General features: G+C 39.8%; 1 protein-coding gene across 1 annotated transcript in view; it reads right to left on the reverse strand.

Moving 5' to 3' along the window:
- Window positions 1-16,879, reverse strand: part of CDC42BPB (CDC42 binding protein kinase beta) — a gene marked incomplete in the record, with an annotated part of 90,028 nt that overhangs the window by 2,960 nt on the left and 70,189 nt on the right. Inside the window, 12 exon segments of the mRNA XM_021401859.1 lie at window positions 867-937; window positions 1,028-1,136; window positions 2,229-2,346; window positions 2,440-2,560; window positions 2,713-2,797; window positions 2,909-3,006; window positions 5,513-6,109; window positions 8,982-9,044; window positions 9,433-9,649; window positions 12,299-12,380; window positions 13,939-14,078; window positions 14,633-14,769. Coding sequence (XP_021257534.1) covers window positions 867-937; window positions 1,028-1,136; window positions 2,229-2,346; window positions 2,440-2,560; window positions 2,713-2,797; window positions 2,909-3,006; window positions 5,513-6,109; window positions 8,982-9,044; window positions 9,433-9,649; window positions 12,299-12,380; window positions 13,939-14,078; window positions 14,633-14,769 — 1,838 coding nt within the window.

A 16,879-nucleotide genomic window follows, 5' to 3' on the forward strand; every position in this document is an offset into this window, starting at 1 on the left:
TCCTGGTTACAAGCATTCTCTCAATGAGGTGAAACAGGAAGGCTGAGAATGGCTGTGATCAGAACTCTAGACAAACACTTTGACTCGGGATGAATGAAGGCATCCTGCAGAGGTCTGGCTTCTGGAAAAAGCAGAATAGCCACCATTCTAAATCTAGAACGTTAAATAGGGCTGCTAAATAAGGACACTAAAAAGCATTAAAAAGTAAAAGCAAATATCTTGTTCTAAGAGTTTGCCTCCCAGCAGTAAGTCATAATGCTTATCTCACACAGGCGGCACTTGAACAAAGCTTGCAAGAAGCTACCCCCATGACAAATCAAGTGGTGATAAATAAATAACTCATAATCTCCTTGGATTCAGGGACACCACTGTTCTGCAGACATTTTCATGCTAGTGACTACTGGCATGTAATTTAACACTTGCTAAAACCAGTTTTACACATTTTAAAATTTTACTCCTTTTCAAGTTACAAGACAAAAAGTTTTCCTTCAGGCAGCACAGAAAACTATTTAACTAAGTAGTACTTCTTTGCTCCTCTATGCTAATAGCCCAGAGAACATTTCTTGGAGCTTTGAGGACATTTCATCAATTAGACAAAATTGCCTCATCTACAAAGCTTAATGCAGGACACAATACGTCTTAAAATATCACTATAAAAAGATGCTCAGCTTTGCTTCAGTGCTGGTGTATCCAGCATACAACCAGATTGTGTTACGTGCTAGAGAAAACATCTGCAGAAAGAAAAAATCTCCATAAAGAACACAGTCTTTATGAAGTATTTTCCAAGATACTTAATTTATTGGAAGAAGACAACAATCTACAGCAACAGGATGTTGTCAGTCTCCATTTAAAAACAGCTACTTTACCTCTTTGTCAAACTCCTGGTCAGGATCAGACATACTTCGGGAAGGTACGGCTCCTCCCACATCGCTGCCACCTGCAGAGAGAAGGAAAAAGGGCCGTTTTAGATCTCTTGTTGAAGTCATAAATAACACCTTAGAACTGAAAAGCTTGCTTCCAGACTTACTTGATGAGGGCCACGAAATATAGGTTTTGCTTCTCTGCTGCTGCTGCTGCCGGGAGAGGTTAGCTGAAGATGGACACGGTTTTTCATCCTGTGCAGCGGGTAAGACGCTCTGCAGTTGAAATGAAATACCTTGTTAGCCAGCAACAGAAGCTATCCAACTAGAGGTTGTTACTTGTGAAAATTCTGCCGTGCTTTTGAAGCTATTACAACTCGGTGTTGGTAGAAAAACTCTGAACTTACTTGACCACATCCACATATTTTCAGTAACAGACACAAACCCTGAGAAAGACAGAGAAAGAACTAAGCCCCATTGCAGCCACCGGAACCTGTCAGCCAGCAAACCCCCTACGAAGGAGCAGTGACAGTACCAACAGCTCTGCTTCCTTCCTCCTCCTGCTGAAAGGATGAATGCATTATCCTTACAGGAGCTAGCGAAGGACAGGAAAAACCCTGACTAGCAGCTATAAAATAGAAGGGACACGGCATCAGAAGCGTACCTCTACAGTTTGCTCTGGGAGACTTAGCTGTCAAATAGCTCACACTGCTGTATATGTTAAACGCAAACCAAAAAACAATACTGCAACTTACAGGTGCTTTAGTTATCTTCCAAAGCATTTGTTTCCCCCCACCCTTGTTTTTTTCTCTGCAATTGTCCAAATGCCACAAGCACGCCACTCTCGTTTCTAACAGCGTGCAGCTACTCCTACCCTTGCTAGGGAAACGAAGGAGGAACAGGAAGAGGAAGAAAGCAGAGGGGAGCCTTGCAGTGAGGAATGGTCACTCTGGAGAAGGATTTCAGCGGACACAAGGCTTGTGAAAGACATGCTCCAAGCCTGCTGGAGGTGGTATCAGACCAGAATGTCGAGAGGATGAGGGGGAAGGAAATTCATTCTGTTATTTGAAGGTGACAAACAACAAAAAGGAAGGAGAGACTGATTATTTACGTAACTACTAACAACTTCCTGGCAATGATTTCTACTTCTCTCAGTGTCTCCTTCTTAAGTCAGCAAATAGTATTTCCTTGCAAAGGATTTAGAGCCACTGCACATAAATAAGGAAGGTTCACCTTTCTCAAAATGTCTAGAAGAAAAATTTGGTACTTGGATAGTATTTGAAGACTATACAGTAGATTTTCATGTTTTCTTTTTCCTGAGCAATTGCACATGCACATACATCTCCCTCCCTTCCAAATGTATTTTACCAGTGGGAGGTCCATGAGAACCTGCATTCCATCTCCTGGTCCCATGTGAGCCACGTGGTTGAAATTTGTTGGGTTAGAAATCATCTTTGACCTTAGCTCCGGATCTCTAAGCATTTCCCTAAAAAAAGGCAGAGTGATTTTTACTATCAGCATTCCCAATCTTTGCACGTCATCATGCAGAACCAGTTTCAAACAAGGACTAAATTCTTACCGCCTCTGCTGTATTCGCTCTTCCTCGGGAACCTTAAATACAAATCTTCTTTTGCTCCTCGTTCGAAGCATTTGCTTTTTGCTATTGTCAGATGTTTCTGGTACACTGAGGACAGCTCCTACTGTAATATCACAATGCAATTTTGTATACTTAGAGTCATTCTGACCCAGAATTATCCAACACAAGTTTCATCTCATGCAAAGGTAACATCACTTAAAATTATCCAGACAGCTCGGTACCATTTTCCCATTTCTCCCCTTGCTCAATACTCACCTGCAAACTTGTTCTTGAAATATATTAGTCTTGGTGGCTCACAGTTAAGGAGGTTCAGTGTGCCATCCATGTTTAATGGTCTGATCTGTTTTCAGGAGGGAGGCAGAAAATTAACTCCAGCTTAGCATACACTGTGAAAGAACATCTCACTTGGAATTAACCCAATTAAGTTCTGTATGCAAAGAAAAGTACTTACCCTTCGCAGGCCAATAGTCTGGACCCATTCCATAGTGTTAACATCAAATACATCAACACCATATTCGCTGTACACTGTTACGTACGAAGAATTGCAACCTGCACAGATTAAATAACAAACAGAAAACCCTAATGTGGCTTCAGAGGTTCATACCTGATGTACATTTAAGCAACTTTTCGCAGTTATAAGTTCTCCACTACGTGTAAGCTACATTTTAAAACATCATCCTTTTTCCCAGGCCCACTTTCAAACAGACATTTTTGCCATAACAGACTTGCTAATGACAGCTGCCAGCATCACGGAAAGGTTTACCTCTGACCCTTCCACTATTTTTAAGCTTTGAATGACGACTTCATGAAATTGCAAAACGCCATCTGAAGTTTGCAGATGCACACTAATTTGGCACTTGGTAGGAACCAAGCGACGCGCTTGAAGATTGCTTTTCTGCAGATGCAGATTACTTCATTTCGGAAGCAACCAACTATTCCTACATCTGCTGCGTGCAGGGGAAAAGAGGGTCACCATCTGTGAGGTGGGTCATGAAGTCATGATGCAGTTCTATTCTGAATTTCCTTCCTCTTTTGCTAACAATTATCTAGATTTAGATATTCACGTATGGGTTGCTTTCATCGGGTTAACATCAAGATGTCACAATGCTTAAGACTCACAATCCCTTTCGTCTTTTAAACCTTTTTTAAAAGCGTAAAAGGCACCTGCAGACAAGTTTATTTTAGGTCCAACAAAAACCAGAGATCCCTACAGCTTCATCTCAACATGCTCCTGCTCACATAAAGACTGTGTCCTGATGTAAAGTACAGTTACTAGAAACTTATGGCATTTAGTAGAGAAAAGATAGACTGGGAGCCGCTTCAATGAACAAAAGGAAAATAACTCAACAGGACACTCTTTACAAGAACTGAAACAGTTTTGGTGCTGTTTTTTATACTCACTCACTGAAATCCTTGGACAGCTACCATATATATGTATCCCAGAAGGGACTTACGGTCAGTCGTTGATTTTACGGGGTCACGGTTGGCATGGGTATACAAATAAAAGAGAGCACAGAGCACCAGATAGGAACACTGAGCTCCTGCATGGTCCAGCTTGCAGCCCAGGCAGAGCCCAGACAGTTCCAGAGACCCAGCCCTGTCTGTGCTGGCCTTGCCCACGCTGCAGCTCCCAGGGCTGGGCGGGCTCTGAGCACACTGCAGCTAACAGCCACATGTTGCCTAACCCCCTTCAGCTCACATCCGACACGCTCAGCTGGCTGCCCGAAAGAATGGAGCAGACTGTGCTAACACTGACCTCTGTGTCTCCTATAACCCATACTGACCATCATATCCTGAAACCTCTCTACACGTGGTCCTTTGCTACAGCAGAAGCTACAACAGGGAAAGAACTATTGTCACTTTGATGGTCTCCTGATGGGACAGTTCATAAGGAATAAAAAACCAGCCACCATCACACCAGGTCTGGGAAGGAAGACAAGGCTGATGGAAAGGGAAGTAATCCAGTTTCCTCTGGCAGTAGACAAGACTGCTATTTCTGAAAAAAATAAAACAAACTGCATACTAGAGTGCTATAAAATAGTTTACAGTAAGACCAGTTTCTAATAATGTCAGAACAATTAACTAGCACATCTAGTCTGCTGAAATACAGAGAACTGTTAAACTGATAAAGGAAAAGGAAACATTAGCTTTGACTAATGGTGCTTTAAAGTAAATCTGCAACCACACTGTTTCCTTGGACCTCTCCCTCAGACTTCTGTACAGAACTAGGTCAAAGTAAAGCAAGCAAACAATCTCAGTTTGAGACAATTAAAATTAAACAAACTGCTATTAGGGTCTGGCCTGATCAAACCAATGAGCACCTACTTCTCTGTGTACTATTTAAACAAAAAGATATTTCTTGCCTTCAATCATCTGAAACACTTTAATTGCTATTTGAGCTCCAAACAGAAATTTCAGTTTTATCATGAACTGCCTCTGACTACTGAGAAACATTCCACGTGTGCTTCTCTCCTAACTAGCTGATAAACCAGAGCTCCCAAAAAGGACAGAGCAGATGAAAAGATATCCTTCACCTGCCTCTATTCTTTTTGGAAATTCTCTCCCTCAGAATACAACAAAAAGAAGAAAACTGCAACCAGCTGCCACACGCAATATTTCTACTTATTTTGTTACCCTTATGAGCCTTCAGGGTCGCAGTTACATTTAGTCTCCAACTTCCTATTGTGCTCTGAACACAGGACACAGAAGATATCCCAAAGACAACCAAACCTCATGTTCTCTAGAGGAGCTGAAATCTATACAGAATTTCACAGAACCAGTAGTCTTGTACTGTCCTGCATCCAGGACTACTCTGTATAAGACATTCTGCATTCCACTGTTCTTCTGCGTCCTGTAACAAAACAGAGCTTCCAGGGTCTCAGCCCATGAGATTGCCAAGTCCAAAACTACTGTCAGGATATGCATCCTGTTAACTCATCAGAACTTAAACTGTAGGCACTGAAAGACAAACCGAAGCAAAATAGAATACATGCTGATTATTTTTAGACAAGTAAAGCAGCAACAGGGATATGGCAACAGAAAAACATATACATACTACAGGCAACAGGAGTTGCAGGCCACATTAGTTCCTGCATGCGTGACCTTCGACCTTGCGAATCGACGTATACTCCCATATGGCTGAAGCAAAGCAGGTATTCCTCATTACTGAGCTCCACAGCACAAAGGGCATCAAAAGACTGCTGTGAGAGGAACATAAGTGAGGGGTCATTAGGATTTACCAGGTTTATAGATTGTCCATCTCCCTGGATGGTCAACAGAGAGAACCCAGACTGGTAGCCAACACAGAGCTTGTCCTTGAACACTGTCATCCACTGAACAGTTCCTGGAGCCTGAATTTCACTGAATTTTTTGTGGAAAGGTTTAGTTCTGTGAATTTCATAGCAAAAAACCTGTCGTTTAACAGCCACAAACAAACAAGTCGCAGAGCTCTTCTTTAGCGTTCCAGTTGTTATCAGTTGGCAGCCTTTAGTTTCTGCAAGCTTAATGTCAAAGCTTCCTTCTGATCCGTCCAGAGAGGCCCAGGGGAAAAGGTGAACGTGATGGTTCCGGCCACAGATGAGGATGATGATTTTCTCTTTGGGAGCAAGCTCGATCTGGTACACCTTCTTACAGTCAGCAGCACGGACGATCACTGCAAAAGAAACAAGAGCTGCCGTAAGCCAAACAATAAACCTGCAAGGCCTGGAAACACTGCAGGATTATATACTGATGTCTGAAAATAGATCTAAACACAGACACATACCAGATAACAAAGAACACTTATTACACGTTAGATGCTCTGTTATTAATTCTCAGAACAACGAAACAAAGTATTCCTGTAACTCTTTTTGTAGAGATAAAGGTTCACTGCATGGCAGGATAAGGTTGCTTAACCTCTAGGGCAAATTCAGAAAAAAAACCCAGAACTAATATCCGTACTACCTATTCACTGTAACACCATGTACCTTCTGAAACTGGCCCCACATTGAGGAAAAACAGTATTTTGAGTAAACTATGGAGAAAGACTGAATTAGCTGAACACAAAGAGAAGAAATGCAAAGTATTTAATGCTAGGAACTGAGGATACAGAATGCTGTTAGTGTTGGCAAATGCCTCATCCAAATACAAAAGCCCTACTACCAGGGGATGTTAAACACCTATAGGGAAAGGCAAAAAATGTTGTGTGTGCTGGGGAAAGGGTAAGTAGGAATGAACTTAAACTAGAGCAGGAAAGGTTTAGTACAGACATTAGGAAAAGCTTTCTCACACTAAAGACTATTTAGGCTATCTACGGGAACTGAGGAGAGTCCACTGTTTGAAGATCTCAATACTGAGCTAACAGCACCTAACAGGCTTGTGTACAGCTTGTTCTGACCAAAGACCTTCCATATAAGCTGCTGCCAGTTCATAAACACTGACAATTACAATTGCCATAAAATCATTATGTATGAAAATACTATTACACACAGATCAGGCTATAGAAAACTCATGAAGAACATCTTTTAACTTAAAACCAAAACTGATCATTTGTTTTCACATTTCTATATGGCACTGTGATGTGGTTATTGTTTCTTTAAGTAAAGACCTTTCAAATGAAATGTACACTTCTGCGCAAGAAGCTATCCTGGAATCTCTGGAATTACTTGCATCTTAAGTTATGTTTATATCTAAGTACTTACAGAATGGTGACCACTGGAATTTTACTCAAACGAATGGCATTCATTACTGCTAAAAAGAATTTCAAATATCTGATGTCTTCATGCACAAAGTAGTTTCTCCTAGAATTGGGCAATGGTCTACTTAAGACTTTAAAAACCCACATTCGCTGCTGTATTTTACACTGAAATGCAAGTTTTTGAATGACATCAATCCAAACTTTAAATATCCACAAATTAAACTGCATTGAAAAAGGAAATGAAAATTCTTTCATCAAGTCAAAATTCAAAGAACGACACTTTTTTGAAAGCTGAATGGCAATGACTGCAAACAGGGATATTTCAGGAGTTTCACAATGGTATTTCCACAGCTGGAAAGGGAACCTTTTGGTTTTACAAATCTGTATCACTGACCTCAACATCATTAGCTCACAGGAAGTTAAAGAACCTAAGCTCAGAGTGTATAAGTGAAGAAAGTGTTGGGTAATATTTTTTTTTCCAGAAACAATCCTACCAGATAGCCAAGGATGTTAAATTCTTATGCCACAAAAAGTAAAGATTTAGAATATCATCCAAATATAGAGTGCTTCATCAGTTACAAGCAAGCATGGATTTCACAAGGTACATTTGGCAGCTTTTGAAGTCAAAGAGAAAGAGATAACTAATATTTCCAATGGAAATTTGAAACAGGATATATAGAAGTAGATTCTTTTGTTTTAAATTCGCATTGCTTGTTAGAAATATAAATTTTATGAATTCAGTTTGACTCTAAGTTTATTTTATACTGCAGTAAGATGTCACTGAGTAACTAATTTTAAGGAACTGCACTGCAAAATTAAACAGACATTTTTCACTTATCCACATTTAAAGTTATATTTCATACAGTTTAGTCCCTAACTATCCTCATTCTCATTTGCTAGTAAGCCCTTTGGCCTCCAGATATTCTCTACCATACCAAGACATGTCTGCTTCACTTATCAGTGTTTGTCCCCAGGATATAAGGCTAAAGGGAAAAACACTTCCTTTATTCCTTAGATGAGATGACAGATAATTCAGTGTTAGAGACGTATGTCTGTGCTGACCAGTGACTAAGCAGCATTCACTTCGCTGATACACCAGAAACCTATTCTGTATGAATTTCTGGAATGGATGTGACAAGTCTTGGGAAAGAACAGGCTAAAGCAATCCCACTCTTCCCAAAGAAGAGGGTAGAGTGTATTAAGAATGGGAAAGAAAAGAGCAGGTTCAGAAGGAAGCATTAGGTCATGGAGCTAAAGAGATAATGGAAAGGCAAGCAAGTCATTTACTTTGGCCATCATCAGTCACACAATGTGAGTGGTTGTCACCTTTCTACCAGCTGTAAGAAACAGAAAACTGTACACAGTGGCTTTATCAGCCAAAGTCCTACACTTTCAGTTGCTTGCACTAGCTGCCTGATTTCTAATTAGTGCCAATATAAGTCCTCTGATGGTGCACGTTACACAAGTTTCCATGCCAAATTTCTCTCACTTAGTTCAGATTCTATTTAATAAGTGCCTCATAATTCACTGTGCATCAGCTGCTGCTATGCGTGCTCTGACTACTGAAGCATTCTGCTGTCTACCGTGGGAACACAGTTAAGGTGAGAATGTGTCAGAATATGTCCAGTAACCTGTCCCTTTAATTTCAGCCACTCAACTGAGTATAATGATAATGAACAAATTAGAGTTTATATCTCACATTCATTTTTTGTTCTCGTCAATTAAATGAGTGCTTCTGATACTTACTGTACTTGAAGGGCTGTTGTGTAACCTACATTAAAACAGCACTGAAAGTTATGGAGCTCACTCTTCCGTATATAATTACTGCATTCATTATGGCCTAACTTACCGTCACGGGTCACTTCTATCACATACAGTCCTTCTTCTGAACCAATTGCTATTCTATCTCGATCTAAACCAGGAAGGAAAAAAAAATGGCTATTAGTATACCTATAGTTCATCATATCTTTAAAACAGACTGTTTTCTTTGAACAGCTGGAAACATTTCTGGACAAAGATTTTCAACAGCAAATCAATTTTGCTTTAGTTTATGTAGCTCATCAAAAGCATGCTGTATAATGTATATAGGCTGTACTGCTAAAACAATCTGCTCAGCAACCACTATTTACCCCAGGTGGATGGAGAAATACGAATAACCAGGGCAAGATTAGCACCTTTCCCCACACCTTCCTATTAAGCTATTCAGCTGAGGAATTCAAAGCGTCAGCATTCTTATTACAGAAGCCCACCTAGAAGCTTCAGCAACTCTCACACACTTATAAAAGCTAAAACAAACATACCTACGATAGCAGCAGCTAAACTGGCTTTAATAAGAGGCAGTGTACTGTCATAGGCTTCTTGTGGAATATGCACGACCTGGTTTTTCAGCCTGTTTTTGTGCAGGATAGACTGCAGCCCTTCTAGAATTCCAACCCACTTTCTCTTCTCATTCTCATTTTCTGTCAGGATCAGCAGAGAACAAGACTTTGAAGGCAAACCTAGGAGAGAAGCTGTCACCTTTTAATGGACAGAGAAAATAAAATTAGTAAGAGTAATGAGAGTCCTTTTTGCCATTATTTTATACCCTGTATATGAGCTGAATACTGTGTCAGTACAACTCTGACTTATGAAGAGACTACTTTGTCAGTATTACATGTTTCCCAGAACCGTGAACATAAAATGCCATAACATACCTAAGTGGTATGCAACGCAGCACATACTAATATGGCCACAGCACTTCGAAAAAATGCACAAGCTTCAGCGATTTTGTTTAAAAATACTCAGTCTTGCTTAATCATCCTGAATCCTAAAATATGGGCAAAGAATTCTACATTCCTTTCCCACGTGAATCAATGCATGCAAGCAAAAGGCTCCTTCCTGCTCTGAAATGGAATTTTAGATGCATGCAGTAATTTGTCCCAAACACTTTCCCCAATCAACTTCTAATAATTTACTGACAATGAAACATGCTTTCAGAGTCAGAGGAATTTTAAACCCAATGGCATTGCTACAATTAGTTCTAGATTTTGATTTTGCTACTGAAGTTTTTAAAATATTTGTCTGGAGAGAAGTGCAAATCATTAGGCCCTGAAAGAAAACCATCTTCTGAAAATGAAGTACTGCACTTTCCCAACTAGAACAAAAAATGGCTTCAATTAATTTTCATGGAAATCATCCTATAGTCTCTAAGCAGAATGCATTCTGAATATGAGAAACATCCAGGACCTTTCTGCACACGTCAATTAAGTCTTAACATCAGTTTTGCATGCTTTACGAAGAGACTGTAGGAACTGAGAGATCATGAGAACTATGTCTTCAGTCTCAAACAGAGAAACAGCCAATATCAGCCTTCACAACAGACTGGCAGAAAAACAACAGTTAAACAGAAAAAAAAAAAGGCAGTGAAAGGTTAAAAAAAGCGGGAGGGGGAACTGAAGGCTATTTGTACATGAAATTAAACACCTTCAGTCTATCTGCCTTGGTAAGAAAATAAGAAAATTCCTTACCAAAGGACTCCACTAGAGATGCTATTATGATACTGAAAGATGTCATTTAGACTGCAATGTCTGCATGCTAGGATAGCCTAACATCTGGTTTACAAAACAGTTACAAAAGAGAGATGGTTGGAGTTTGAGCATTTCTTTCTCTTCTTGATTTCAAGGGGAGTCAGAAGTGGCAATATTTTAGAGTTCAGCATGATTTTGGTGTTGCTTTCCAGTAATGGACAATCCAAAAGAAATGAAAATCTCCTTCTGGTGCGTCAACAATATCATCACATGTTATGTGAAATAACGTACAAAAGAAAAGATGCCAGATTTTATACAAATGATGTAAAGTAACCATTCTAACTGTTTTGTATAGGCTATTCTATGGCATTATGTCAGTAACATGCAGATCTAGGAGATCAGGGTGAATTAAATGAAGCTAAGAAAACTGCCTCTCTTGGATTAGAGGGTGTTTGCAGTGAGGGAGGTGAGGCACTGGAACAGGCTGCCCAGAGGGGTGGTGGATGCCCCGTCCCTGGAGACTTTCAAGGCATGGCTGAATCAGGCCCTGGGCAACCTGATCTAGGTGTGGATGTCCCTGTTCATTGCAGGGGAGTTGGACTAGATGGACTTTGACAGCCCCTTCTAACTCTAAGGATTCTATGATTCTGCATCACTGGCTTCCAGCTATAGGGATTCCCTTTTTGAAGTGAATAAAAGTAAGAAAAAAAGGTGGACGAGCATCTTCTCTGGTCCCTATCAACAGGATATCTAAAGAGATATCCTCGCATACCAGAGTTTTAGTTAATTCATCAAATTTCTCTGATGTAGGGGATAAGCTGATCAACCTTGAGGCATTTCATCATCCACACAAGTATTTAATATTGTGACTATTTGACAAAAGCAGAAAGTCGGGCAGGCTGAACTGTGTGGATGCCTTTTTCTTAAACGAATCAACCACCCTTCTCCAATGCAAAAGACAGAAGGCAGATGTGAATAAATAAAATACAATTTAGAAACTAGTAAGAGAAAAAAGAAGGTAGTAGTGAACTAAAGGATGAAAACGCAATGTAGAAAGTATTCTGGCAAAAAAAAAAAAAAGAAGAAAAGCAAAACCACTGTAGCACTCAAGTAGCCAAGATGTTATCTACATACAACTCTACAGGACCAAGTTACTGGCACTGCATGTGACTCTCAGCTCTTTGGCTTCCATGTTCCACTGATTTGATTCCAAATGACTGAGGTTTAGAGGATGCTGAAAACAGTGAGAGTTTCTGTATTCAAGTGCAAAGAATTATAGATACTGGCTATTAACATACTCATCCCTATCTTTTAAAATTTCAGATTAAGTATAATTCACATAAATTCTAGAAAGGTTTCCTCTTATTTAAAACTAAAGACAGCATTCAGACAGAACAGCAGAGATGAGTTTATAACAGCTAATTATTTTCTCCTGTTTTGATATTTCCTACTATACTTAAATTTGAAATTAAGGAAATAAGTTTTATCATGTTTTATACACATTTCAGCACATTTCTACACTTTCTGATACTTTTGCATTCAGGGAAATCAGAATTTGCATTGCTGAATAAATATTAAATGTGGATAACATACTTCACTATGAAAATACAATACTGGTGTTCAATTTGCATTGTCTTTAACAGTAAATTGATAGTCATACCCTGAATATACAAGGGATGTCTTTCCGAGTTGCATGTATTACATCCGGCGCTAGGACAGAGCTCACAGAAAAATCTTCATCTCTAGCAAAAAAAGAGAACCAGAGAATCACATACATGAGCACGCACACATATTCAGTAAAATCTAACTGACATCACACTGTTTTCAATAGGCTGCAATCTCTTAACACTGCACAGAGGTCACAACTGGGATCACTGATTTGTTACGCTATAACTGCCCTTGACCTAAACAACTCGCAAGCTTTAGTTATGGTTCTACAGCGTTCGTACATGTAACTAAGTACACCTGAAGTTAAATGGGCTGACTTTGTGTAGTTTTGTTTTACCAGCCACACCTATTCTACAATTAGCAGCAAGAATATTGCTCTTCCAGCCCAGCAGACACATTAGAAATGAATAATTCATACCTCAATGTGTAGCAAGAGAGGGGCCTTTGGAAAAAAAGAAAAATCACATAAAAAGCTCTTGGCAACATGATTATAGTTTGTGGGATTCAAATAAGGGTTTTCAAAACAGCTAGATTTTATTCTCTATTAGAGTAAAATAAACAGACATCGGAACAACTTTTGCATTTCAGAACACTCCACCCCAGAGGGCTTGTCCACACAAGCCTTTTTAAACTGCATTTGACCAAGTTCATCATCATAATTGCCAATTTTAGTGTAAAGATGACACTAATGCCACTAAACTTGCCCATGCTAGAATTCGCAGCTGTGGTAGTTAGCGTCTATTAAAACATCTAAGTCTTCAGAAGACAGATTAGAAGAGGCAGCTACAATAAACAGATCAAGCATAGGACAGTCAGTATAATATCAGGCTGAGTTGCTTCAAGCAATGTACTGATGAGAATACTGCTGTTTTCAATAGATCTGCACTTCTGCTGCCAGCATGTCAGAACTGACACTGATGATGCTCAGAGAATAAATGTGAGAGCAGAGCAGCAGTACCGATGCAATCCCATGGTACTACTGTCTGGGAAAAATATAAATCAAGATGCTTGGGAGTGTAAACTTTATATTCAACGGAGTGTGTTGTAACATTGTAAGTTACTACACTTGATATTTCTGTAAATTAAAATTTAAAAACCTCTTTGTTACTCTGATGAATGCACGTCTCAGAACTTTTGCGTACAGTGCTCAGTGTTACAAATGGCTCACCATGAAAAAATGACTCCTGTGAGAAGGCAAAGTCAGAGGCATCCGTACAGTCAATTAGTTGATGCTTATCTGAAGGCTACTTCAGTCTTCCTAATGTCTCAGAAATCACTGACTATGTGACAATCTGACTCATTGTTTAGGTGGGAATGCAGCAGTAGAACCCATCCACTAAAGTATATTTGTTTTCCATTTGGGCATATAGAATTCTAGGAAGAAGCATGCTAATACTCTGATACTCTAAGTGCCTCTGATACAAATGCCTTCTTAGAAGTCACTTAAATGACTTACTGTTTTTGAGCCACTTCTTTCAGTCTAAACTTAGCTGGCGTCCATACTCAGAAAATAAAGTCTTCTCAAACCAGACTTTTTATGACCCCAAAATTTCTTGCATACCATACATAAGTACTCTTGTTAGGGAAAAAAAAAAGAACAGAGAATTTCTCCTCTATCATAGTAACACAAACCTGAGATCCAGGACTTGACTTGCAACAACTCCAGGTTGGGTGGATTTTCCTTCAGGCACATCATATAAGAAGAGTTTACAGTCACAGACAACCGCATAGGCTCTCTGCCACCCTTTCTTGACTCCTGTAGGCTTTGGAACCTGCGTAGAAGTAACCAATTGTATTAAATGTAAACACATGCAGCAGACACAAAAAGCAGGGACATTTAGATAAACTACGATCAATGGATTACAACACATTTTACTTGCTCTTCAAAATGGAGTGAAAATCAAGTAACCGAGCAATCATTTCTCCTTCCTTAAGCTCTTATATTCTCTGTTACAGTATAATAAGTATATCAAGCAACATTAGGATAAACAATGTGGCCTGTGTAATACACAAATGCCAAAGTGGTTGGGAAATTTACCTTTTATATTATATTTGTATCAACTATGACAGAAATTCTTCCTTAAAGCAATGTGCTGGATTTTTTTTTCCTTTTTTTTTTTTCCCTCCCTTAGTGCCTATTAAAATTTTAGCTACTAACCTTTAGCTCTCGTAGTAAAACCAACCCTTTCTTCTACATCTAAAGCAACTAATGTTAAATAAGTTATACAGATGTCACCTAAAGCCTTACGGCTTTAGCACAGTTTAGCTGCATAGCTGTAAATAAAGTGTACTGCTGTTCTCTTGTCCAAGAACAAATGACTATTACCTTGACATAACCTTTATAGGCAGTTCCTATTCCTCTTTGCACATCCACACCAAGAGGCCTTTTGGCTTGCTCAGGTGGTATAGGGCAGACCTGAGGCGCGCTGTCCTTGCAGGAAACATGGCATGCAAATGAACACACTAAGTACAAAAGAGAAAATCCACAGTGAAACGTGTGTATGAGTGAATCTTAACAAGAGACTAACACAGTCTACCCTTACAAGCAGAAAACTGACTAACTACACTGAAATTGCCAGTCAAACATAACAAGAGCCCACCATGCTAAAGGAGTGAGCATGCTTAGATACTGCAAAAGACTCTCCAAAGTGTTTTTATTTTCCCTTTTAAACTTATTATTTCCATAAAAGGCAGGAAGTGACTTCTCATCTCAATGCTGCTAATAAAAGCATTTTCCAGAAGGGAAGGGATTTGGTCAGCCCTGGTGCTGCTAAGCAGCAACCAACCCAACTGCCGAAGAGTATGTGTATTAATAAAGGAAGGATACAAATTACTGGGTAGGAAACAAGATAAAAGGTGTTCCGTTTGATGTTAGTATGCAAGAGAGAGTTTAAAGTTACAAAAATAAAGTAAAACTAAGCCTTCAAAAAATAGAAAGGGTTGAAGCAATAAATACAGGCAATAGACTTGAAGGTATAATAAAGCAGAAACCAGAGGACAACAGCTAAAATTCTGAATGATGTGAAAAGGTCATAAATACATTTCAGAGCTCAAGTAAGGAGCAAACATACGCTGTACTAATCACTGCATTCTTTCTTACCATCCACAGCAATTTGTGCTGCACCAGCAAGGGACAATGGTCTCCTTTCTAGAGAGTACTTCATACAGAAGCACTACATTAAAAAAAGCACAGAATGCACAATGCTTCACTTAAGGCAGACTTCCAGAACTGCAGAATGAATTAACATGTTATGGAAAGGTACATGACCCACAGTTCAGGGGCCAGATCTTTCCATACATTTAGTTTTATTTGCCACCATGTTCCTACCTCTAGGCACAGGAAGGCAGGAAGACAGGGGCATGATACCATCATGCTTCTTCCTCACCATATTCTCAGATGTGGGCATTTGTCAGATGCTCTGTGCACATCTAGTCCTGTAATTAGGAAGGGTCAAAGGAGCCCAGAAACATATGGTAGGTGGGAGCAGTGTGCTTCTGCTAGAACTAGGCCTACAAACCTCTTCCTTACAATGCCATTGGGAACAGTAAGGAGAGTGGGTAGCCCAAGGCAGGCTGCCTGGCTTGACCTCTGAGTTAAAGTCTGCTCCTTGGAGAGGACTATCTTCAGGGGTCACTATGAAGTCACGCACACACAAGCCACTGCAGGTGTTGCACATGACCAGATAATACATTCAGCTCTTTCAGAATCATAGTTGGTGGGACTGTGCAAATCAAGACACGCCAGGTCCAGTACAGCACCAGTTCCACAGGCCTCTGAAAGTACAGCTATATTTTACCTAAGCCTCCAGCATTAGAAAAGAGAAGGAACTGGGAAAATCAAGTGACTCCGGGTGGAACATGGCAAAAGTTTTGTTCTACTGTAGGCATCTCTATTCTTATGTCAAAGTGATTCCAGTTTTTTCTGCAGCTATCAAGATCTGGAGCAGAAGAAGCAAACATGGTACTAATTATGCTCTGCTTACATGCAAAAAGAAGAGACGCTGATACTCTAAGGGAGAGTGGGGGGAAGAAGGACAGTTTAAAACTTGCAGAAAGAGATGCAAAACAAGAATTCTGAACTGTCAGCAGGAGACAAAAGACAGCCCCAGGGCAAGAGTTGGCAGAGCTGTACATGGTCTTGGGGAAGAAGAATCGATGGAAGACCTCCCAGGAAAGAAGCCCTGAAGGGCAGACGATGCCATCTGAGTATGATGCTGGAGGTGTGGAGAGGGTGTCAGAGCAAAAACTAAACTGGGCAAAGAAATACAATAAAACTATACTGTAGTGTTTTGAACAGATGTGTGAAACACTCACTGACTTGATGTGTCTCACCAAGATGCATACAACACAAGATAAGTATTTTCAAATAAAATTACCCTCATACACTCAAACATGGAACTCAGTGGTACACATGCATCACAGAAATCATTTTAAATAGGCCCAACTGGTAGAAAGGCGGGCCACAGGCAAAAAAAACCCTCAAATACTCTTCCCAACACACTCGGTTTATGATTAGGATTCGTATGTTATCAGTGCATTCCTGAAGACTTTTTTTCTTCACTATACAAACAGA

Source organism: Numida meleagris, chromosome 6, assembly GCF_002078875.1.
Source record: "Numida meleagris isolate 19003 breed g44 Domestic line chromosome 6, NumMel1.0, whole genome shotgun sequence".
Classification (NCBI taxonomy): domain Eukaryota; kingdom Metazoa; phylum Chordata; class Aves; order Galliformes; family Numididae; genus Numida; species Numida meleagris.